This window comes from Bacillus rossius, chromosome 16 (assembly GCF_032445375.1).
Source record: "Bacillus rossius redtenbacheri isolate Brsri chromosome 16, Brsri_v3, whole genome shotgun sequence".
NCBI lineage: Eukaryota > Metazoa > Arthropoda > Insecta > Phasmatodea > Bacillidae > Bacillus > Bacillus rossius.
Genome location: NC_086343.1, coordinates 3,359,892 through 3,385,583, shown reverse-complemented (window position 1 = coordinate 3,385,583; position 25,692 = coordinate 3,359,892). Strand labels below are relative to the sequence as shown.

At 44.6% G+C, this 25,692-nt stretch overlaps 1 protein-coding gene across 1 annotated transcript in view; it reads left to right on the top strand.

Annotated features, from left to right (window-relative positions):
- Window positions 1-307: 307 nt before the first annotated feature.
- LOC134540283 (protein gone early) overlaps window positions 308-25,692 on the top strand; it is a 27,724-nt gene continuing 2,339 nt past the window's right edge. The window contains exons 1-16 of the mRNA XM_063382941.1: window positions 308-378; window positions 1,748-2,045; window positions 6,426-6,531; window positions 9,824-9,982; window positions 12,467-12,615; window positions 13,033-13,095; window positions 16,668-16,856; window positions 17,643-17,770; window positions 19,425-19,528; window positions 20,320-20,447; window positions 20,823-20,918; window positions 21,431-21,612; window positions 23,009-23,122; window positions 23,790-24,018; window positions 24,627-24,722; window positions 25,324-25,400. Of these exons, the coding sequence (XP_063239011.1) occupies window positions 308-378; window positions 1,748-2,045; window positions 6,426-6,531; window positions 9,824-9,982; window positions 12,467-12,615; window positions 13,033-13,095; window positions 16,668-16,856; window positions 17,643-17,770; window positions 19,425-19,528; window positions 20,320-20,447; window positions 20,823-20,918; window positions 21,431-21,612; window positions 23,009-23,122; window positions 23,790-24,018; window positions 24,627-24,722; window positions 25,324-25,400 (2,189 nt within the window). The remainder of the gene's footprint in view (window positions 379-1,747; window positions 2,046-6,425; window positions 6,532-9,823; window positions 9,983-12,466; window positions 12,616-13,032; window positions 13,096-16,667; window positions 16,857-17,642; window positions 17,771-19,424; window positions 19,529-20,319; window positions 20,448-20,822; window positions 20,919-21,430; window positions 21,613-23,008; window positions 23,123-23,789; window positions 24,019-24,626; window positions 24,723-25,323; window positions 25,401-25,692) is intronic.

Sequence of the window (25,692 nt, the reverse complement as noted above, 5' to 3'; positions counted from 1 at the left end):
AGTTCTAAGTTATGATGTTTCTAAGTTGCGAGTTTCTAGTACATGTGTTTCTGCGTTGTGATTGATCTAAGTCGCGTGTTTCTATTTCGAGATATTTATAAGTTATAACTTTCTAAGTTATGATGTTTCTTAGTTATGTGTTCCTAAGTAATGATTGTTCTAATTGATGACTGTTCTAAGTTATGTGAATTCATTCAAGAATTCCTAGATATGGCTGTTCTAATTGTTGAATTTCTAAGTTTTGTGGGAATCCCGCCCGAAGCATATGATGGAATGATCAGCTTGGAGACTGTGGTTATCCAGGGACATGAACAAGGGCAGATCTGATGTGACGATTATGCGAAGATTCGCCATCGTCTTCCACAGCATAGAGATGATGTAACTGCTGGAAATCAAGCCCCCGAACCTTTGAAAATAAATTACTACAGCCTGGGAATCGAACCCAGGAACTTCCTTTCATTAATCAAGAGCCCTGTCAACTAGAATAAACACGTTCCATAAGTAAATCTGGTGCACTTAAATAACAACCATTTCAACATACAATATATTAAAATCATGCTATTTATATATGTGGTACTTTAAAAGGCTTCTAAGTTTACTTGTGTGGAACAGTGTATACATCAGCTTAGATTTCATTGTAGTAAAGTAGCAGTCAGTCAAAAAAAGTCAACAAATAAAAATCAATTTTGAATTTATTTTTGAATTTTTAATTTAATTATAGTCAAAATAATTAAAATTTCTAATTAATTTGTAAATTGAAATTATTAACATTAGTCTGGTTTTCAAATGTTTTGGTACTCCGAACAATAATGATATACATCTTCATATAGTTTATTTATTAATCAAAACATATGGTAGGCTGCACAAGTCCAGTGCAAAATTTCAATACAACTTAATTGAAATAATAATTATTATACAGTTATATTATTAATACTCTGTATTTGTATTTACATAGATGTTAAGGAACTTTATTTTCATTGTTAGCACCATTATCTACGTTTAGTACAACAATACCTAGATCATTTGTACTTTCAATCATTTCATTAAATATTATAAAAAAGGATACTCAACTAAAGAAGTTTTCACTTCAATAATTAACTAAATAAAAAAAATCGCTCAACGAGGTTAGATAAATTTTCACTTCAAAAATCGTTCAACGCGGCTAAAGATGATTTCACTTCAAAATTCTAATTCATAGATATTATCCATCACCAGGCAAAGTGAAGCACCATTTTGGTGGTTCAAATATTGACTATGGCGATGCAGGGAGAATTCTAAGACACAGCAGGCCATATTTTGACAATTCCTAACTCAACAAGCTTCACACCCATACAGTACTAAGTGTAAGACACAGCTGTATAACACTTCATAAACATTGTAATACAATAGGAATGTTTCTGAAAAGTATCTGAAACAATGTGAGTATTACCATTGGCGTAGCTGTGTTCATAAAGTTGGGGGGGGGGGGGGGGGGACAAATAATGATTTTGATGTCATGTCATTCCCCTCTTACTAAGACGGGGGGTCCGGGGGTCGTCCACCGGAAAATTTTGATTTTAAAAGTGCAAAATAGCGCTTTTTAAGCAGTTTTTGTATCTAACCATTGGATACATCTATGTTAAAATTATTATTGTTTCCTTAAGAGTGAAGAAAGAAGTGGTGAAAATGGGGAGTGTGTAATGGTAGTTGGTAGGTTGGTGGCGGTAAAGTGGTTCAGATAAAAGAAGGCAGGCACGTGTGATTGCAGGGTAGCGGTGTTGGGTGTCTTGAGCGGATACGCGGGGAGCCGCGCCATGGAGCCGCACAAGGAGGCGGCGGAGGACAAGGCGCCCGAGGCGAGGGAGGCGCTGATGGACGCCGGCGCCACCAGGAGGGCGGCGCTGGCCGAGTGGACCCGGCTGGGCAGGGGCGGGCAGCTGGCGGTGCTGGGGCTGCTGCTGGCCTCGGTGGTGCTGGTGGTGCTGCTGTGCTGCTGGCCCGCCAGGTCGCACCAGGAGGACACCCCAGTGTGCCGCACCCCCGCCTGCCTGCTGGCCTCCGCGCAGGTCAGTGGTCCTCGGCCTGCTGTCCCCCCCAGGTGGTAGGCGCCAGAAGTGTTGACAACTCCGGAGGGCTAAGGGAGCATCCAACTTTCTGGTTAGCTGAGTGGAGTGGGGGGCCGGAGGTGGTGCATATGCTGGGATGGGTAGCCTCAGTCCCTTTGCATAGCCAAAAGCTCTAACACTCTTCCTGGTTGCGTATCCGCATCCACGCCCGTGGGGGCCCCAGGGCGGTAGGGCTTATTGCTAAGAGCGCTGGGTTACCAAAGAAAAGGGGGGGAAACCCTTATTCGTGACTTATGTCCCCCCCAGCCCCCAGGGGCAGGGGGGGCAACAACAGGGGGGCAAGGGCAAGAGTATTTTACCCCCCCCCCTCCCCTTCTGAAACCATGAAGTGGGGGCAAAGAAAGTGCCGTGTAATAAATTTTTAGATGATAAAAACTGCTTAAATAGCACCATTTTCCACCATGAAATACAAATTTCCCCCGCTTCAATAGGGGGATCGATGATTCTTTATAAAAAGGTATATTGCCGCCCCCCTCCCCACAAATCCTTTTGGAAATTTAGGTTGTTGCGCACCCTGCCTGGGGGAAAAGGCATGGGCTTGTGCGGCCGTGATGCGCATCGGTCACAGATAAAGGGTGTGATACCCCCGAAGTTGGGAGAAATAATTTTTCCAAAAACATCAGTGAAGACATTATCTTTGAAAGATTTGTGCAATGGGAGTGCATGACTTGATGTAAGCTTTTGGACATACCTACACACCATTGCTAAGCACATGAATGTATGTCTGTAGAAGAAAACTACAAAAAAAAAACCAAAACTATTGTGTTTGTATCGTTTTTTTCTTCTTTTTTTTCGTTTTGTTGTGTTTTTGTCTCGTTTCAACTGTTGTGCTGGATTTTTTTGGGGGGGTTCAATTAATCATTCGTGGAGTTTTTTTCGTTCTCTTAGTCCATTTTTCTTTGTTTTTCTTTGTTTGTTGACCATATTCCTGTTATTGAATATTATGTGGTGTATATATCCTGTTGACAACAGCAATTTTTGCTTGATTTGTGTTTTTGTCTTTTAGTTTTTTTGTAGTTTTCTTCTACAGACATAGGCTACATGTGCTTAGCAATGGCGTATGTCCAAAAGCTTACATCAAGATCAGTGAAGACAATATTGTTATTCTGGGTGATGCGAGGTGAACTGTTACAACTCCGCCAATATTTGCGCCGTGTGAGAAACCGCGTTATCAAGCCCGATGACAAACTATAAGACAGTTTCCACAATCTGATCATTTACGCCATGCCTGTTTCTTTCGAGGACTGACAGCTTCAACCTATTAGCACTTCTACAAGTGGAATTTCATGCGAGGACTTTTCCAGCTATCTGCTCGTCACGAAGGAATGTCGTAAGTTTGTTGTGGTTTTAGTTATAAATATTTGCATGTGATTTTTGAACTTCTAGTCTTAATGTAACGTCAGTTTTTTTTATTTTAATACAAGTGTTAAATTTTAAATGTTTCTTATTTTCCAGTCTCACTCATCCCCCACGCTCCCACCAAAAGGGGGAGAGATAAAAAAAAAAAGCTGTTTATGGCACTGTTTGTACTCGTATGATGTGGCGTTAAGTGCTGGGGTCGGATCTATAGCGAGACCCTTTCTTATAGATTGCAGTGCGAATTTAAATGGGATTTTTACTTTCTTTTTCCAGTACACTATATCTGCTATTAGCGCTGTACTTGTTTCATTGTGCTCTGTTGCCAGATATATGCCTAGCACAAAAGAGTTTAGAAACATTTTTACTTTGAAAATGTTTTAAAATGTACTTCAAAAATTCATCTTTAAAAGTGAATTATGAACTTTGGAAATACTTTTTTTTTTTAAACGTATTTCATCAAAAGAAATAAAATTCTATTTTTCTAAGGAAACGTAACGGAAATACATCATCTTTATCTCCAAAAAAATCGCAAATTCATTTTGCGATAATCTGAAATTCGTACATATATACCTTTAAGCTGCTTTTGCTATTGGCTCACTGTTCGTCTGGGCGACTCTGGGCCAATGAGAAACCCTCAACCAAAGAAGTGACAAATCACGGGCAAACCAGTTGAGACGACTCACAAGTCAGCAGCCAAACGAACTGGTGTTATTTGCCCGAGTGTACAGAGGACTGTGTAGACTATCCTGGAGGTCATCGAAACCGCGAATTTTTCAGGTCCCTATTTATATGACTTATAAATAGAGACAGGAAAAATTCGCGGGTTTAATGACCTCTTGGATAGCCTCCAAAAATGTCACCTGTTCATTGGATGATTATTTGTGAGTCGTCTCGACTGGGTAGCCTGTGATTCGATACTTCCATGATTTAGCGTCTCTAATTGGCCCTCAGTCCTCCAGATTAAAAGTGAACCAATGGCAGAAGCAGCACAAAGGTATAACTGTTTGAATGTTAGTATATCACGAAATGAATCCGCGAATTTTTCCGGTCTCTACATATAAATTATCCATACGGGCACATAACCTCACTTATAAATACACTTGAATATACATTTTAAAAGTTTATAAACACAATTTCTATCTTTAATATCCATATTAAATAAAGTTTTTTTTATATATTCCAGCATTCAATATAAATCACTAAAGTATGAGATTTAAAAGCACATATACAATTTTTATTTTTATGCAGCCTTTTTCATCGTGTAAAAATTTTGTTCCGCGGTGCGCTCATATCGTAAAGATTCACGCTCATCATTTTTTCATAACGCATCTAAGGACGTATAACTTGGATGATATATTTGATGTTAACAAGCCGGGTTGGGTGGATGTGACAACAATGAACGCCACGTGCTGTGTGAGTGAGTCAGACCGTAGCGCGAGACGCGCGTGTGTGCCCCGGGTCGGGTTGCCGAAGGGAAGACGACACTGTTCTCTGCTCGGCTCTGCTCGGCTCTGCTCGGCTGACCTCGGCTGGTGCGCGTGGCTGCGTGGCTGCTAGCGCGACCACAGCCCTCCAAGGGAGGCCTCCGGCAGGCGTAAGCAAGCCACAGCTGCTGTTCAACCAACAAAAACGTCGTCAAAATTAAGTTCCACATTGGCTTAACCCTAACAGTCACACTTTTGTCAATTCCTAAGATACAACTAAATGATGAGAGATAATTATTACAATACGCAGCCGCGCACCATGCAACAAAATTTTCACAGGATAGAAAAAAAAACTACATACAAATAAAAATTATAAATTTGCTTTTTAATCTTATTCTTTAGTGACTGATATTGAATACTGGTTCATCTAATTAAAAATAAACATTAATTTATTGTGAATAATAGTGATAGAATTTGTGTTTATAAACTTGTTAATTCATTCAAGTGTATTTATGTAAGGGAGGTTATGATCTCGTATGTATAATTTATTTACATTATGAATTATTGCATTATTATTTAATAAATAACTAAGGATACTAAATCAGAATAAATATTCAGCATATTTATTGATTTTCGTTATTAATTCAAATTTATCTATATTTTTTTACTAAATTAAATAATTTTTCATATACATGTTTATGTTAATATCGAATACTGAGTATTTATTAAAAATGTTATGGTATTTATAATAGCACTCCAGTAATTTTATTATTATTTTATTTCTACTAATTTTTTGCAATATACATTAGTGTTAGTTTTTTATTATGCCAAGCAAGTATAACTTCTAATGCGCGGACATAAATACACGTACCCTAACCATTTTTCCAATTTTTTTTAAATCCCTTCTGGAAAACAAAAATTCATGTATCCGCCATTGTTTGAGAGGTTGCTTTTTTTTTTTCACCAAAAAAAATTTTGTTTGTTTCACAACGAGGTTGAACTCAGGACTTTTTCTCAAGCAGGAAAGTGGTAAGTTGTCAACAATGAACTGGACAGTTTTCTAGGGACACTACCGTACACCTAAAAACAAAATTCAATTCGGTCAGAGATCCATTTTCGTCTCTTCAACCGTTTGCTCCCCTGGTCGGAAGCATCGCTCGAAGGAAACCTTCTTTTCACAGACGAGAGAGCCAAACTCCCGATCGTGCATCTTCGTTTTTTGTTTTTTTTTTTTGTTCATTGTAAATGTGTTGATAAAAGGATGGTACTAATGGTCAATTAGGTTAGTTTGGCTACATTAAAAACACTTTAAAACATTGTGGACGGTTGATTTGGTTAGGATAGCTACATTAAAGATACGGAAAAAGAAAAGCGAGCATCAACTTCGGGGAACTTCGGGTTTTTGGCTCTCTCGTCTGTGAAATGAAGGCTTCCCCGTCGCTCGAAGCCCACGGCGCGGCCAACACTTGCTTGCAACCTCCTTGCGGCGGACACAGAGGACACAGAGGACATAGAGTACACAGAGTACACTGTGCAGGTGGTGCGGGCGATGGACCGGACATCAGCCGAGCCGTGCCTGGAGTTCCGCGACTTCGCGTGCGGCGGGAGTCCGCCCTCGGCTCCTGAGCTGCTCGTCGACTCGTGTGAGTGTGAGTGTGAGTGTGTGAGTGCCCCAGACGTGTCACGTCACGCGCAACCCTCCCTGAACGAGCGAGTTCGTGTTTCCTCGGTGTCGCGAACACTCGGACACCAAGTTCAACCTTTGAATATATATACTGTATAGAAGTCACCAGCCCAGGTTAAAATTTCTAACACGGTTTTGAGGTAGTTGGTTAATTCACCGCCGCAATCGCCACCATCTCTAAGGCATCGACTTGTGGTGGTCCCTAGCGGACAAGTGTCGAACTCTTCAAACACCCCTTCCCCCTCCCGTTGAACGACCTTGAGCTGCTGTGAATGATGGGTGGGGGGTGCGGGGAATGACAGCGGGCGACAGGGCTGCGCTCTAACGTGTAAATAACAACTAAGACGATACAGGGCTTTACGGCAGCGCACTGCAGCGGTGAAGTTCCCAAGCTGCTCATCATACGCTTCTGAAAAACGTGGAGTAAATCCTATCCACTCGCGACTTCTATACAGTATATATATTCAAAGGTTCAACGCAGTGCGCTTCAAAACAACAATGCCGAGCGTGACTAACAGACCACAAGTCTTGACGAAAGTCGCACTCAGTCCCGGCATCCGCCACACCGAAATTTTTAACAATATAACGAAACGGCACCGATAAAAGCGAAAATAAAACTTCTAAAAAAATTACCAAACCAAACCCGGCTTTGGACTTGATTTTCGATTAGGTTTCCCTTTGGCTTTGTGAACTTTATTCTGCGCCATCCGCCACAGATGGAAGCACCGTTTGTTACGCATTCCCGTTCCATGCGACTTCCGTTTCATTCACGAAATTAATGCCCGATACAGAGAGCTGTGATATTGCTCGTGAAAAACGTGCTAATTCACCATGAAACACAGAAATTGCAAGCCAAAACACCATATAATACCGAAATGTAGAAAAAAAAATCATGACAAGCAGCATTTATAATCAAATATTAACACAAACCTAATCCTTTAATACAGATTACATTATTTATTTACCAGGAAGTTCGTACCAAATTTTTGTACTAAATACTAAATAGATTGGAAGTTTTTTTTTTTTTTAATTTTTATTTTCCTGATCTTGTAACTTTATTTTTTTTACGTTGCGGCGTTGGTACCGTTTTCAAACACACAGATTGTTCCAATTAGTTAAACGTGCTTATTAAAAATTATTATATTTTAATAGTGATATATTAGTCAAAATCAACTTGTGTCATATTTGTTAGTAAATATTCTATATTAATGAATGTAGATAATTAATAAAAAAAACTATACCGAAATCTTCTGTTTTAAAAACGCAATTAGTCTAAAAATAAAGCCATACAAATGATCCCTGCCCTGCTCATAGTCAACAAGACCAACTGTGAACCCAGACATTCTCTCCGAAGGAAACTCGTCTACAGGAGGTCGGCTCAAAGTAATATTAACATAAGTGTTACGTTATTCAAACTTAACCTGCATATATTATACTAGTTCGATTGCTCTATTTCACTGTTCGACTGTGACAGAGTTTCAGTTTTATTAACACAGGCCTTTTTTGTAAACAAAAAAAATTATAATGAGATTATTACGGAGGACGTGGCCCAGTGAAGGCCAACTTAACAGTTTTCGAGGGCCACATGTCATTTTTAAACTAATCCCAGGGCCATACATAATATATTAATTAGTCATGTAATTTGTATAACTATTATTATATATCATATACCTATGTTCGGTACAGCTGAAAATAAAATTTGTGGCATGTGATGAAGTAACGGGAAATATGCGCTAAATATATATATAAAAAAAATTCCTTTGAACAATAAGATTACATGAACCAAAAAAAAAACATTAAGTATTTCTGTGAAAATGGTGTCTTCTGAAGTCTGCACATGTATCATTGAATATATATTATATATATTCAATGCATGTATCAAGTGAAGATAGTTAGCGTCCGCACTCTTGGTACAGTGGTTAGCGTGTTTGGCTGACGGGCCAAAGGGCCCGGGTTCGAACCCCAATCGGGGAATTCCTCTACCTGGGTTTAATACTGGGTGCTTGTGATGTTCAAATACTGAACAATTTTCACTTGGAATGGAAAATAACAATTAGGTAAGAAACCATTCTTAACGAACTGTCAACCTCGTGTACGATTTAATTCTAAGTATCTCAGGAGAACTACAGCATAATGTTGCATGTAATATCAAGTAAACAGAAGGAAGGTGAAATCAGTTTAACAAATGTCTCTCGGCAAAAACAAAATTTAATACAACGCAAATTTATGATGCTATATTTATATTAGAAGTAATAATAACAATATATATACCAGCCTTTAACCTAAAAATACGATTTTTCACATGCAGATGGACTACTTCTTATCTCTGTGGCTGGAATAGTAGTATTGAACGTTTACAACCCCCATCCCCTTCCCCTTCCCAAATCCAAACACGCAAGACACACTTTAAGATCCTAAGCACGGGCCATAGCTGAAGATCCAATATTGCATTTAAACTATAGAATTTTATGTTGTTGTAACGCTATTATGAGATTTAACCAGAACAGTGTTTATGATATATGTATTAAAGAAGACAGCGATAGTTAGGTAAAGCAGCGTTTTGGTCATACGCCATTGCAGTTTTGCATCGTTTGTCGTGGAAAAATTCCGCAAATAATATATATATATATATTTTTTTTAATTTTTCCATGGTAAACGGTGCAAAACTGCAATGGTTTATGTCCAAAAAAAAAAAAACTGCATTAAATCAAAAAATCCCCATTGCGCGAATCATTTGAAGAACGTAAGACAGCAGTATTTTGTTTTAATGCTTGTTCTGTGCGTGTGTGCACCGGAAAGACACTGGAAGCAGCCAGGGCCGGCGCGTCCACACAGGCGAACCAGGCAACCGCCCAGGGCGCCAAGTAGCTGGGGGCGGCGCAGCACGACACACAACAGCTGATACAATATGTTTTAACGATTATTGAAACTAGATGAAAATGGAATTTTTGTAACAGTTTGGAATGTTTATATTGACGTAAGTAATTATTTAAAGTCCACGGTGACCTGTTTATGATTTGTAATAAGTAAAAAAAAAGTGGAAAAAAAATAAAAACACAAGCCTGCTTACGTTTGATTGTTGATAAAATCTTAGGGCTTACGTGATGTATTTTGAGGCAAGGAATTTTTTTTTTTTGTGTTCTGGCCGGTTGGGGTCGGGTGGGGGGGGGGGGGGGGCAATTAAGGTTTTTTCGCCTAGGGCGCCAGTTGACCTTGCACCGGCCCTGGAAGCAGCGTGTGCTTGTCGACAGACGAGGCCCGCTTGCAGAGGCTGCTGAGCAGGGCGGTCCCTCCCGGCCGCACGCGCGCCGTCGCCTGGAAGACCAGGCGCTTCTACGAGTCGTGCGTGGCGCTGGACGCAGTCGAGGCGGACGGCGACCGCCCGCTACGAGCCCTCGTCCGGCAGCTGGGTGGGTGTCGCAAGGATATATATATATTTTTTTTTTGGGGGGGGGGGGACTGCAATTGATTTAGTTGTTGAGAAATATCCATCCCCTGGGAGAAAAAAAAAAAGCGGGGGGGGTTCCGGGAATCCTCCCCCGGGAAAATTTGCGGTTTGAAGATGCAAAAAAAAATGGTTCTTAGGCATTTTTCTTTCCTAAATATTCTAATTATAGTTGGTTGCAATATATAATTTCTCATTTATAAAAAAAATATTTTCAGAGAACAAATTTGTAAAAAAAAAAAAAAACAGTTTAACATATCTGCTGGTGCTAAAACCACACAAAATCATTAATTTGAACATCAGGAGAAACCTGGATGTTACACTTAAATGCCGCAGCAGTGTTAAGAATATTTCGCACATGTATGTACACAAACGTAAGTAATAAAGTGATTATATTCACTGTTGTTATAGTATCTCTCCTCGGTATCGGACCTGATTTTGATTTTACACGAAGATCGAATTAAAAAAAGTGCTCACATCACCACGTTTTGGATTAAATGCACCATGCGCAACATATGGGTTGTATCACAGAAATCATATTATTAATATAACTACGAAAGTAAATATATTATTGGAGGGGACGAAATTGAAGACTTTTATTATTTGGGGGGGGGGACGTGTCCCCCCCCCCCCCCCGGTTGCGACGCCCATGTCGTCAGCACTCACTCCCGTGCCTTGCCCACCGGACACACCCCTCTGGTGTCTGGTTACAACAATACGCTGGGGACTGATGTGTAGTTGGCTTTCCCGGATCAAGTTTCTAATCTGTATTTTTTTAGAAGTGTTAAAAACGGCTGTTCAGAGTAAATACTGGGCATAAATCAACCGGTACATATTCTTGAAGGCACTTAAAGGGACTTGCATTACACCTTTATCTCCATTCCTCCGCCATATAATGTTACTGTCACCGCTCAAGTTTCACAGTTTTCCTGTGCACGACGAGAAGACTGCGCGCCAGTCCAGAGGAGACACCGCGCTAGAAGCACCAGCGAGCGTCGCCTGCCTCAATGACACAGATACACCCCTGGCTAGGCGGGCTTCTTAAATCAGGATTATCGCAGAGAGAGGAGGGGACGAATGAAGCTAAGACGGGAGAGAAAATAGAGCTGTTGCGTCATATATGAAAGACTATTTTTCTTTCCAGTTTTGTTCATAGGAAGTGGACCTTTTTGACCATCATGTTAGAAACAACCATTTTCCGGTCATTTCCTGGCATTGGTAATTTTGTCTGGCTTCACTTTGAGCACCTGTTGCATCAAGACTCTTACAATCAGGGGTGTAGGAACCGGGGGGGACAGAGGGGACGTGTCCCCCTGAACGTTTTGGGTGGAGGGGACTGTCCCCCCCAACTTTCTAGACTGTAATATTTTTATTTTATATTATTATTCTGCCCAACTTTATTTGTAAGTTCTTCACTCTCAAATTTTATCTTAAGGAAACAATAATAATTTTAACATCGATGTATCCAATGGTTGGATACAAAAACTGCTTAAAAAGCGCTATTTTGCACTTTTAAAATCAAAATTTTCCGGTGGAGGACCCCCGGACCCCCCGTCAGAGTAAGAGGGGAATGGGTTTACAAGACATCAAAATCATTATTTGTCCCCCCCCAACTTTATGAACACAGCTACGCCAATGCTTACAATATCCGTCTATGGGGAAAAAAAAGTTTAAGGGAAGATGAAGGAACTAAAAGACATCATATTGGCTTCAGAATCTTTAAATGTTTTAAATACTTAACTCCGTCGACTTTAGGGAAAATGTTTGTCGCAGCTAGCGACCTTAAACTTCAGGCATTCTATTTAATTAAACTTAAAAACAAAGCCAAGTTTTTGAAAATCGAACAACAGAAAATGGTCAAGGCCTAAAAACATTTAAAACCAGTATATCATTTTTTTTTCAGTTAGTACCCCTTAATTTAATATAACACCCAGGTGTATGTGTGTGTGTTAGTGAGGCGGGATGATAAGCGCAACGCTCGCTGGTGCTTCTAGCGCGGTGTCTCCTCTGGACTGGCGCGCAGTCTTCTCGTCGTGTACAGGACAATTGTGAGATCTGAGCGGTGACAATAACATTAGATGGAGAAATGAAGATGAAGGTGTAATGTAAGGCGATTGGGTGCTTTCAAGAATCTTTACTGAATGCTTCATGTATAAAAGATTAGTCTGAAATAACACGATTTAGCCATTTTCACTCCTAACCAAAAAAGTTAAAAATGAAATTCAGAACTACCAAGCCAACCTCAGTGGATAAATGCTTTTCGTAAACAGATCTCACTCGGATATCTTGAGCAGTTTTTAAATCGCTTGTCTTCTTCTGAAGCTCTGCACACCGTGTGTGTGCGCAGGTAGGCGGGCCTCTTAGAGAACAGTTACACACATGTGCAGTTCAAGAAACCCAGAAGTCCCAGGTGTTTGGGTGTGTGCGAAGGGATGTGTTGGCCGTGCAGGAGGCTGGGGCGTGCTGCGCGACTTCTCCGTGCTGTCGTGGAGCTACAGGGAGCAGTTGGTCAGCCTGCACGCGCGGCACGGCGCGAGCCCCTTCTTCCAGGTCGCGGTCGTGCCGGACCCGGAGCAACCCTCCCGGGCCATCGTGCAGGTGAGCCGGTCGAGGGGCGAGGGGGCCCGGTTGTGTTTCGGGATTTTTTTTAAGTGATAACTTCTATAGGAAGGTTTGGATAGGGAGTAAATTCATGTAAATCGTCATCGACACGGTCACGTGACGTGTTAATTTTTTTTTTATATTTCAAGGATAGAACTTAATTTATTCTATTTTTAAAAAAACAAGTTTTTAATTTTATCTTTATTTTATATGTAGTAGAAAACACATTTTGCTTATATTTATCACGCTCGGCATTACTTTATGTTAAATTTTGTGTCCGCGTTTTGATTATAAGTGTATTTGCAACATGGAACCACATGAATTAGCTCGTTACCGAGGTTAAATGATACACATCTCTGGCGTGTAATGAAAGACTCACTTTTTTTTTTTTAATAATTTTATTTTTTGTTTTAGATATCGCCAGCAGGCCTTGGGTTGCCAGACAGGAGCTACTACTACAGTCAACATGACAACCGGGTGAGTAACAATGTTACGCATATCAGGCAGTTTTTCAGTAGAGCGAACCTCCTACTCACTTTTAAAATAAACGTGCTACAAATTAGATAGTTTATTGAATAATTTTATTGTATGTTTTGTCAGTCAATATAATTAATCGAATTAAACTAAAGTTATCAATCATTAGGTGTTTATAACATTGCCCTGTCAGCGTTGGGTATACCTAGGTGTACACGGGTAAATGCCGGATTCAGATTTATTTTAGTGACTATTCAGTCTTCACCCAACAGAGATGGATAATGCTAAGTGAACCCGGGTAAACCTGTGTTTACTTGTTCTCCTAGCACTAGCCGTAAGGTGTTGTAAGTTTTGTCAGTCGATATAACTTATCAAGTTAAACTAAAGTTATCAATCATTTGGTGTTTCTGACATTACCCAGTCAGCATTTGGTATACCTATCGCTCCCGGCGCTAGGTGAGCGCCGTAAGGTGCCGGGTGTCGCTTCCAGCGCTAGGTGAGCGCCGTAAGGTGCCGGGTGTCGCTCCCAGCGCTAGGTGAGCGCCGTAAGGTGCCGGGTGTCGCTCCCAGCGCTAGGTGAGCACCGTAAGGTGCCGGGTGTCGCTCCCAGCGCTAGGTGAGCCCTGCAAGGTGCCGGGTGTCGCTCCCAGCGCTAGGTGAGCACCGTAAGGTGCCGGGTGTCGCTCCCAGCGCTAGGTGAGCCCTGCAAGGTGCCGGGTGTCGCTCCCAGCGCTAGGTGAGCACCGTAAGGTGCCGGGTGTCGCTCCCAGCGCTAGGTGAGCCCTGCAAGGTGCCGGGTGTCGCTCCCGGCGCTAGGTGAGCGCCGTAAGGTGCCGGGTGTCGCTCCCAGCGCTAGGTGAGCCCTGCAAGGTGCCGGGTGTCGCTCCCAGCGCTAGGTGAGCACCGTAAGGTGCCGGGTGTCGCTCCCAGCGCTAGGTGAGCCCTGCAAGGTGCCGGGTGTCGCTCCCAGCGCTAGGTGAGCGCCGTAAGGTGCCGGGTATCGCTCCCAGCGCTAGGTGAGCGCCGTAAGGTGCCGGGTGTCGCTCCCAGCGCTAGGTGAGCGCCGTAAGGTGCCGGGTGTCGCTCCCAGCGCTAGGTGAGCGCCGTAAGGTGCCGGGTGTCGCTCCCAGCGCTAGGTGAGCGCCGTAAGGTGCCGGGTGTCGCTCCCAGCGCTAGGTGAGCGCCGTAAGGTGCCGGGTGTCGCTCCCAGCGCTAGGTGAGCGCCGTAAGGTGCCGGGTGTCGCTCCCAGCGCTAGGTGAGCGCCGTAAGGTGCCGGGTGTCGCTCCCAGCGCTAGGTGAGCGCCGTAAGGTGCCGGGTGTCGCTCCCAGCGCTAGGTGAGCGCCGTAAGGTGCCGGGTGTCGCTCCCAGCGCTAGGTGAGCGCCGTAAGGTGCCGGGTGTCGCTCCCAGCGCTAGGTGAGCCCTGCAAGGTGCCGGGTGTCGCTCCCAGCGCTAGGTGAGCGCCGTAAGGTGCCGGGTGTCGCTCCCAGCGCTAGGTGAGCGCCGCAAGGTGCCGGGTGTCGCTCCCAGCGCTAGGTGAGCGCCGCAAGGTGCCGGGTGTCGCTCCCAGCGCTAGGTGAGCGCCGCAAGGTGCCGGGTGTCGCTCCCAGCGCTAGGTGAGCGCCGCAAGGTGCCGGGTGTCGCTCCCAGCGCTAGGTGAGCGCTGCAAGGTGCCGGGTGTCGCTCCCAGCGCTAGGTGAGCGCCGTAAGGTGCCGGGTGTCGCTCCCAGCGCTAGGTGAGCGCCGTAAGGTGCCGGGTGTCGCTCCCAGCGCTAGGTGAGCGCTGCAAGGTGCCGGGTGTCGCTCCCAGCGCTAGGTGAGCGCTGCAAGGTGCCGGGTGTCGCTCCCAGCGCTAGGTGAGCCCTGCAAGGTGCCGGGTGTCGCTCCCAGCGCTAGGTGAGCGCTGCAAGGTGCCGGGTGTCGCTCCCAGCGCTAGGTGAGCGCTGCAAGGTGCCGGGTGTCGCTCCCAGCGCTAGGTGAGCCCTGCAAGGTGCCGGGTGTCGCTCCCAGCGCTAGGTGAGCCCTGCAAGGTGCCGGGTGTCGCTCCCAGCGCTAGGTGAGCGCTGCAAGGTGCCGGGTGTCGCTCCCAGCGCTAGGTGAGCCCTGCAAGGTGCCGGGTGTCGCTCCCAGCGCTAGGTGAGCGCTGCAAGGTGCCGGGTATCGCTCCCAGCGCTAGGTGAGCCCTGCAAGGTGCCGGGTGTCGCTGTAAGGTGCCGGGTGTCGCTCCCAGCGCTAGGTGAGCCCTGCAAGGTGCCGGGTATCGCTCCCAGCGCTAGGTGAGCGCTGTAAGGTGCCGGGTGTCGCTCCCAGCGCTAGGTGAGCACTGTAAGGTGCCGGGTGTCGCTCCCAGCGCTAGGTGAGCGCTGCAAGGTGCCGGGTGTCGCTCCCAGCGCTAGGTGAGCGCTGCAAGGTGCCGGGTGTCGCTCCCAGCGCTAGGTGAGCGCCGTAAGGTGCCGGGTGTCGCTCCCAGCGCTAGGTGAGCCCTGCAAGGTGCCGGGTATCGCTCCCAGCGCTAGGTGAGCGCTGCAAGGTGCCGGGTGTCGCTCCCAGCGCTAGGTGAGCGCCGTAAGGTGCCGGGTGTCGCTCCCAGCGCTAGGTGAGTGCCGTAAGGTGCCGGGTGTCGCTCCCAGCGCTAGGTGAGCCCTGCAAGGTGCCGGGTATCGCTCCCAGTGCTAGGTGAGCGCTGCAAGGTGCCGGGTGTCGCTCCCAGCGCTAGGTGAGCGCCGTAAGGTGCCGGGTGTCGCTCCCAGCGCTAGGTGAGCCCTGCAAGGTGCCGGGTATCGCTCCCAGCGCTAGGTGAGCGCTGCAAGGTGCCGGGTGTCGCTCCCAGCGCTAGGTGAGCGCCGTAAGGTGCCGGGTATCGCTCCCAGCGCTAGGTGAGCCCTGCAAGGTGCCGGGTGTCGCTCCCAGCGCTAGGTGAGCGCCGTAAGGTGCCGGGTATCGCTCCCAGCGCTAGGTGAGCCCTGCAAGGTGCCGGGTATCGCTCCCAGCGCTAGGTGAGCCCTGCAAGGTGCCGGGTGTCGCTCCCAGCGCTAGGTGAGCGCCGTAAGGTGCCGGGTGTCGCTCCCAGCGCTAGGTGAGCCCTGCAAGGTGCCGGGTATCGCTCCCAGCGCTAGGTGAGCCCTGCAAGGTGCCGGGTGTCGCTCCCAGCGCTAGGTGAGCCCTGCAAGGTGCCGGGTATCGCTCCCAGCGCTAGGTGAGCCCTGCAAGGTGCCGGGTATCGCTCCCAGCGCTAGGTGAGCCCTGCAAGGTGCCGGGTATCGCTCCCAGCGCTAGGTGAGCGCCGTAAGGTGCCGGGTGTCGCTCCCAGCGCTAGGTGAGCGCCGTAAGGTGCCGGGTATCGCTCCCAGCGCTAGGTGAGCGCCGTAAGGTGCCGGGTGTCGCTCCCAGCGCTAGGTGAGCCCTGCAAGGTGCCGGGTATCGCTCCCAGCGCTAGGTGAGCGCCGTAAGGTGCCGGGTGTCGCTCCCAGCGCTAGGTGAGCGCCGTAAGGTGCCGGGTGTCGCTCCCAGCACTAGGAGAGCACCGCAAGGTGCCGGGTGTCGCACGGAGGGAACAGGACCGCCCGTGTGCGCAGACGGAGGCCGTGTACCGCCGCTTCCTGCAGAACGCCGTGCAGGAGCTGGGCGCCACCTCGGCGGACGCGAGCTCCTTCGGCGAGGAGGTGTTCCACTTCGAGAAGCGCCTGGCCGAGGCCACGCCCCGCGCCGACCGCCCCGTGCTGCACCGGCTCAGCCTGGCAGAGTTGGCCGAGAAGGCCCCTTCCGTGAGTCTTTGTCCTCGTCGTCACCCGGCGGCAAGGATCACTCCTGGTCCGGTCCAAAATACACACTTAAAATAACAATACAGCGTCATGAGGACTGTCAACAGACGTGAAAACTTAAAACTTTGTTTTTAAATGTGTAATATGACATCATTTCTACGTCAAATGTACATAAAGAAAATGATTTTGGTATTATTTCAGTAAGATGTCAGCATGATATAATTTATCCTTACATCATTTTTTAGTCACAACAGATGTCAGTGGTACGTAAAAATTCATTACCTAGCTATGACTTACCAGTGATGTCAGACCTAGGTCATGTATTCACATGGTCAAATTAACTTCACTTACTGCTACCACAGCCATGTCAGTGATGCGAACTTACATGATTTTACCCATCCTACAAAAAAAGTCCAACACGCACACGATACAGTCGATTATTTACGATGTATTAGTGTATGTATGCGTATACATGTACACAGGCTGCTGCGATTCGTCAGTCTGGCGCAACACGTCACTAGCATGTCGGTGACGCGAACCCATAAATTTTGCCCCTACCAAAAATCGCTCAACGCTGCTAAAGAAGTTTTCGCTTCAAAAATTCCGACAGCTGAATTTTGGTAGAGACCTTGGGTACACCAGTAGAAATAAAGTGCCAAAAGCCCCCATAGATCCCATGTGTGCTAAAAAAAATGTTATTCAAGGTCAAATGTCAAACTTTTCTGTTTTTCTGGATATTTCTCAAAAAACGGTAAGACATTAAATGAAATTTTTTTTTTTTCCTTTCAGATTCCACTTCACGACATTATTTCAGCGAAATACCCAAATGCCCGAATTGAAGATTCCACCGTGGTTTTAGCTACATCTGTTTCATATCTAACTCAGATATCAAATATACTAACTTCATCTGACAGAGAGTAAGTGTGCACAAGACTTTAGTTTTAAAATATTTTATTTAAATAGCTTTTAAATACAAAAGTATGTGTGTCTTTTTTTTCACCAGTGCTTCAGTTATCAAGTGCAGAGTAGTTGCAGTAAATCATACACATTGTTATACACTGTACATACAGTTAAATGTAAAGCTAGGATTAAGGGGTTTACATCACATTGTTTTTTCACACCTGATGTGTACACACCCTTAAATCATCTGGAATGAATGAATTAATGAATCAAAGGCTTCATGTCTTTATTTAAATAAATAAATATAGGTACAGAAAAGTCAAAATTTTGTACAGAGCTCTTTTTTCGCTGGCCTTCACGTTCACCTGACATAAAACGCCATGTTATTTTTTTTTCTTTTGGAACTTTATAAAAGATTGTGTCTACTGTGCCATAACCTAATGATTTTCCAGGTTTGAGACACAGAATTGTTAACCAAAAATGTGGGAAGAGTTAGACTTTAGTTTAGATGTGTGCCGTATAACTAAAGTTAAACATTTGTAAAAAAAATAATAGATTATTTTTACTTTCAATTTTTATGTATGATTTGTTGTAGATAGTCTAAATTAAACTGTTATGACATACCACAAACTGAGACATTCTTGTAGGACGCTGTACATTACAAGCTGTTCTCGTGTTCCTTCGTCCGGGACAGGGAACTTACGAACACATGTCCAAGCTTTTCCGGACAGCTTTCTGGAATGCTCGAGTGTGTTGTTTTTTTTTTTTTTTTTTTGGGGGGGGGGGTGTAAATTACAGAATGACAGCGGTGAGTGAGTAGGAGCTCCCTGAGAAAACTCTCATGACGAAGCCCGTCAAGTTCCTGCTTGCAAGAAATCAGAATCTGTGTCCAGAAGATCAGTCAAGAGAGAACAAAAAAAAATCGTCAAACTAGTACTATATGAATTCTCTTAATATGTGCAAACGAAAATTCACTAAAAAATTTTTAACACAATTTACTTATGTTTAAAATAAATTTCTTTCCCTGACACCCTCATATATTAGATCTGTTTAAGGTGTAAAATTTTGTACGAAATTATCAGAAAAGTCATGTCATATAAAATAAATATTTTAAAAAGTGAGCGAAGTCTTTCAGTACTCACCAGAGATGTGTAACATCTAACCTCGGTAACGAGCACATTCGTGTGTTCTCGCGCACCAAACACAAATATTATACGAAAATCGGACATCAAATTTAATGCAGAATACTTGGAAATAATGCCAAGCGTGACAAATATACGTAAATTGTGTTTTAACTGTATTTACGGACTCGAATCACACATAGTTTCCGCACCCGCAGCTAGGATTCGCTGCCGGAGCAGCTACGTCGACTATTGAATCATTTTATTAGCAGACTATGTATCGAAAACGGCTCCGATACATCAAAAACGACAAAAAAAATACTAAACCCCGGATTTGGACCTGATTTTTGATGAGAAATTTTATAAAAATACTTTCCATCTTGTTGAAAATTCACTGCCACAGATGGCAGCTCCGTGATTACACATTTCCGTTCCAAATGCTGTATGCCGAGAGCTGAGATGTTACACATCAATAATCAAGCCGTACAGTAACAGGTGCCTTGTAGCCATGGGTGTTCTGGAGCCCGCCCTGCCTGTGCCTGCCCGCCAGGGTCCTGAACAACTACATGATGTGGAACTACGCGTCGCAGATGCTGCCCCACCTCTCCGCCGCCTACCGCACCGTCGTCCAGCTGTTCCAGGAGGAACTGACAGGTGCTGTCTGCCGTCTTCCGTCACTTCAAATAGTTAAGATAGTTGCTGTGTTCAGCTCTTCACAGTCAGTTCTGTGTAGTCGTCTCTGACGCCGAGTAGTGTTCTTGCAAGGGTGTTGCACCTGGAAAGTCGGGAGTTTACGGGCCGCGGGCAGGTACCCCAGTGTCCGGCGTCGAGCGAAGCGAGACTGCCTCCGGAGCGGCGTAAGTCTGCCACGGCACGCTGACCACTGTTGTACCTGCATCACTGGACGTATCGAGTGAAGATTACACTAGGAGCGACTCGCAAACGTAGACGTTTCACGTTAAACCAACGGCCGTGCGTCCCGGCACAGCCCCACAGTTCTGAGTTGTGCGTTTCCAAATTGTGGTAGTTCTAAGTTACGACGTTCTGAGCCACGACATTTCTAGGTTGCATGTTTCCAAGTACCTAGTGAGTATTCTCACGAGAGTTGTGAATGCTGCCGAAGTGATGGCTGTTCTGTGTAGTCAGGGGCGCAACAACAGGGGGGGCAAGGGTATTTTGCCCCCCCTCTGAAACCTTGAAGTGGGGGCAAAGAAAGTGCTATGTAATCAATTTTTAGATAATAAAACTTCTTAAATAGCACCATTTTCCACCTTGAAAAACAAATTTTCCCGGGGGAGGAGCCCCGAACCCCCCGCCTCAATAGGGGGGGATCGATGATTCTTTATAAAAAAAAGGTATATTGCCCTCCCCCTTTTGGAAATTTAGTTGTTGCGCCCCTGTGTGTAGTCGTGGTGTGTTCCTGGAGAAGTGACGTGTGCCGGCAGGCAGGAAGCAGGCGCCGCCGCGCTGGCTGACCTGCGTGCGCGTGCTGCGCCGCTACATGGGGCTGGCCCTCGCCGCGCTGCACGACGGGAGCGTCCCGGCGGAGACCAGGAGCGCGGGTGGGCGGGCGGTGCGTGAGTCCCTTCCTGGCCCGGCCGGCGAGTGGTCGCGTCGAGCACACCGCACGCTGTGCTCGTGAAGAATTTTGTTAATTCAGCTTCATAATTGTGTGCTAACTAATTAGCACTTGGCTGGTGCTGTTTGACACAGCCCAAGAGTCGAGTATAAGTTATTTAGTGGACGGTATATGACAATACTTCTTGCATTTTAAGTCCTACACATTTCCTATCCCCTCTATCTGTGAATTTTGTTTTAAAACCCTTTTTATAATCTATTCATAGTTTTTTTTTTTTTTTTTTTTACTGAACTCTAAATGGTGAACGCTGTGTCCTCGCTGTTGGCGCTCCCCGTCAGCCTGATTGGTCCGCTCGCCCGCCCCCCGCAGGTGAACGCGATGTTCGAGAACGTCCACGCCGTCCTGAAGGAGGCCATCCGGGACAGCAGCTTCTACGCCGAGATGTGGCGGTACGCACTCGACAAGGTGAGGAGGGCGTGGACCCTGTGATAGGTGTTTCCCGTCCTTCCTGTGTAGTCTCTCTCCCGGGGCAGTTGTGCGCGCTCGTCCGACGCACGGCGAAGCAAGCGCAAGCATCGGGCTCGCTGGCTACGCGCCGTTCCTTGTCGTCACCAACGCACATGTGTTGGAATATCTCGGGATGAATTAGATACACCGTAATCAAATTTTACTTTTCAGGTTGGCTTAAAGTAGTACATGAATGTATTTTCTCGCCAAGGCTTCTAGGCTGTGAAGCCAACTTAGATTGTGACATCACGGCGGCCATCTTGGTTTCTAATTTCCTCAAAATTCTTCAAAAATGACTCAAAAAGACTCAAAATTCCTCAAAAATGACTCAAAATCCCTAGAAATTTCCCTGTTTCGAGGGAAAAATTGTCTGTTTTGAGGGGAAAACTACCAGTTTTATTTCTGGAAACACACGAAGCGCTGAATAGCGGAGGGACTCTGATCGGCGGCCGTCTCCCCCCCGGGGGCAGGTGGACGCCATGTCGCTGCAGGTGGGCCTCCCGGCACGCCTGCAGTCGGACGCCTTCCTGGAGCAGCACTACGCGGACCTGTCCGTGCAGAGGAACAACTTCTTCCAGAACGTGCGGTACGGCGCGGCGTTCCTGCGGGCCGCGGAGGAGGCGCAGCTGCTGACGCCGGCCGAGGAGGACACGTGAGGCCAGAGAGGACAAGAGGCCATATTGCTTTCAGCGGATTTTTGTGCCGTTGCGATATTTATTGTTTGCTTAAATTAGGGGTGGGGTTATGGTTTATTACGTGTTTTTTCTTTTTTAATTATTTCTGGGATTTTTTCACAATTTTATATGAATTAGAATTAGTTTATTAAATGGTTTATTTATTAGTCTTGTTTGTCTTCGTCCAAAGTGATTTAATTGCGTATTCTTCAGTAATTCATATAGGTTTGGTATTGGGAGGAATTTTATCTTTTAACTATGTATTGAGGGGTTTTTGGTTCTTTAATTTTAATGTTTGCTCATGGGTTATGTTCCTCTAGTCTTTTTTTTGTTTTACTTTTACCTTCCTTAAGCCAGAAATCGCACATTAACATATCGTCCGAGACCATGTAATAGTGTTTATTGACAATATTATTACAGTTGTGGTCATGCCCAAAAATGAATTCAATGCTAAATTTCATTGACATCACAGGTGGAACTACCGATAGTTAATACTTTTTTTTTTTGTTTTGTATGATTGTCTGTTAATACTGTAACTTCTTCAACTAGTATTTTCTGTCTTTGTTCAAGAATAAATTCAAAAGTCACCCTGTTTTCGGAGCAGGTACTAATTCCTTTAAAGGCATATCAAGAAGTAAATGAAAATTGCAAAATAAAATCACTAAGGACATTGTTATGTAATTTTTTTTGTATTGGGTACTCAGTTACTGATATTTAAGAACAAAATTGTTTTTATATGTAATTAAATAATGATTGAAATTGCAATTTTATTAGCATGAAATTTTGGTTGCACCCTTGACTTAACAATACCTATCAAATATTTAAAATTTAATAAACTTGAATTACTATTTTGTTTATTCATCTGTTAGGAATTTTTTTATTATTTTTTGCCTGTTACTTTGAAAATGGGCCCTTCCCCATCCTGAAATCCTAAGAATAAAAAAATTGTTTCCCCACCAACGCACAGAAAGAATTTGAAAGCAAACAGCAAGCAAATAGGTTCTGTCCTCTCACCCCCTTCCTCCCTGAGATGAAATTTTTCATATACGCTCTTGACTGCGATCGTAGGTCAGTTCTAGAGCTCCTGTTAAATCATTATTTAGTAATATATAAAAAACAATTATGTTCTTAAATATCAGTAACTGAGTACCCCAATATAAAACAAAATACATAAAACAATGTCCTTGACGAATTTATTTTGCAATTTTCATTAGGCTACTTCTTGATATGCCTTAAAAGGGAATTAGCATGTGCTCTGAAAGCACGGTGACATTTGTATTTATTCTGGAGCAAAGACGGGCAGTACTAGTTGGAGCGGTTACAGTGTTCACGGACGGTGATGGACAGACAGTGATGGAGTGTTCCTGTTCCCAGGTGGATGTCTGCAATGACCGACGTGGACGCGGTGTCCTACGTGCCAGCGTCCAACAAGGTGGTGGTTCCGCAGAGGCTGCTGGTGGCGCCGGACTTCCATCCTGGCTACCCCCCGTGAGTGGCGACGGTCCTTTGCTGGGAGGTCCCATCCACCAGGAAAACGCCGAGTAGTTTCATGAATTTTAATTGCATTTCATTAATTTGTGGTGTATTAACTCTCTCAGTCACACTTTGTCAATTCCTAACGTATTCCTTATTTTAATTTTTTTTATTTTAACTAAAATATTTTTTTTGTATTTTTTTGTTAAAAAAAAAAAAACTCTTAAATGTTATAATGGACTAAACTGTAAATGTGATCTGCACTTGACACTGCACTACTTGTAAGTAGGGACGGAAAAACTCACACCATCACTGGCCTTCAGGATGACTGCCCAGTTCCTCTGTACACTCGGGCATAACACCAGTTCTACGGCTGTTGACTTGTGAGTCATCTCGACTAGCATTCCTTTGATTCAGAACTTCTTTGGTTGAAGGTTTCTCATTGGCCCAGAGTCGCCCAGATGAACAGTGAACTTGAAAGGATTTTTTTTAACCTTTTTAAAAACCTTTTTATAAATTCGGGCACCCATGCACCCAGGGTCACTATGCTGAGCACCGTGGCAACGGTTCGGTCTGGGGTTACTCGGCTTTTCCCCGAGAACTTGTCTGGCAACATCACTGCCTCGGCTGCCTTGCGAGGCTGGAGAAGGCCGTGCTAGGTCTCACGGCAGTGTGCTCCCAGGGCGGTGCTGTACGGGCGGGCGGGCGCGCAGCTGGCGGCCGCGGCAGTGACCGCCGTGTTGCCGTGGGACGCGCTGCACGCCAGCGACGGCACGCTGGTGGGGGCGCACGGCGCCGTGGGCAACGCGACGGCGCGGCTGGCGAGGGCCGCGCAGGAGTGCCTGGACGCCGCGCCCCGGGCCGCCCTGCGTCTGCTGGTGGAGACGGCTGCCCTCCGCCTGGCCTTTCGCGTGAGTGGCAACAGTGCCTTCACCACCTCGCAATGAATGACAAAGGGGCCCGCCTAGTCATGTGTCTATCTGTGTTAGTTACGAATGCAAATACATACCAAATTATTCTCGAATATGAACATCGAATTTGATTAGCAAGAATTAGAATTCCACTAAAAAAATGTTTTTATCACAATTAACAAACACATATTGAAAGAAAAAGTAAATGTGTAGTGTAGTGTAGTGGCTTCTGGGAAATTAGATACAAAATAATACTAAAAGCAAACGGGCAATTTTTGGAGGGTTTATAGTGGTATGGACTACTTACTGCCCAGTTTAATGGCAAGTCCGAAAGTTTTTAAAAACATGACAGGCTCATTAAAAGGCGATCTCAACACATATTACTCATCTTCGTAATTCATCAAGGATATGAAGTAGATTATTTGGTGTTTTTGCTACAGTTTATTTTTTTTAGTTCCAGAGAGTGTTATTGGGGGGAAGGGGGGGGGGGGGGAGGACTGCCAGTAGTACAGTATTTAAAGTCTAGATATGTCACATTGACACATTGACATTTTCAGGCAGTAGATATCATTTAAGTGTTGGAAGTACATAATAATATATTGTTCTAGGCCTGCACTAAGGCGGTTCAACAGCTAGATCACATTCATCAGCCAGCACTGGAAAATCTTGAAGACGATGCTCTTTTCTTCGTAGCCTATGCGCAGGTTAGTAGAGACAAGGTGAGATATTGCCCAACTAACACCATGGCATCTTCAACCATCTTCATAAGTCTCTTCTGCACGCACAATGGTGTACGGTGCATGAAACCCTCTGTCCGTCTGCCCGAAGCAGTCCGTGATCCGAGATTCCAGTGCTGTCTTGAGTCCTAAGCTCATTCTAAATCATCTAAATGGTGAACATTTCCTATCCAACAGAGGGTTCCTACGCCTTATTAATTTGTCTTTAACTGAACAAGGTCTCTTAAAGGTTCGTAAATTTCAATAAGAAACCTTTGAAAAAAATCCTTAATAAAAATTGACAGATTGAAAGTAATGAATAAATGTGAGTATTTTAATTCTCTTTTCTTTCTGATTTGGCAGCGAAGAAAGCTTTGCGCATGCGCAGTACAATTGGCAAATTTCGGGCCACGTGATAAAATTTTTTTTACATAAAAAATAGTTTTTGATTCCTTTGCAAATAAAATATATATTTTTTTGTGCAACCCATTTCATCTTCAAAGTGTACTGAAGTTTACAGTTCTTGCTGCCTGTATTTGCACTATGATATCAAGCTATAGCACTACTAAGTTCTTCTCTATCGTTCCAGAGTTTATGCTCCAGGCCAGAGTCCGGGCAAGAATATTCTGGAAATACAGGAACTTTCCAGTTTACAGAGAAGAACATGTAAGTGCTGTGTTACATTCATAACAATAATATATTTGCCAAAACTTACTAATTTTTAGATGCAGCTTTCAATTTATGTTGATTAATGCTTTGTATGTATAGGTATAGAAAGTTCTGCGTGTACTTTTTGAAATTTTTATCCTTAATATATCAAACATTCACTTACTTGTACTAAAAATTGTTGATTAAAATTTTTAAAACCACTTAGATGTGTAAATTGAAAGTAGCTTGATTGTAAAAAATTAATATTAATATTTTTTTACCTAGTTGGTATTTCTTTAAACTATTATTA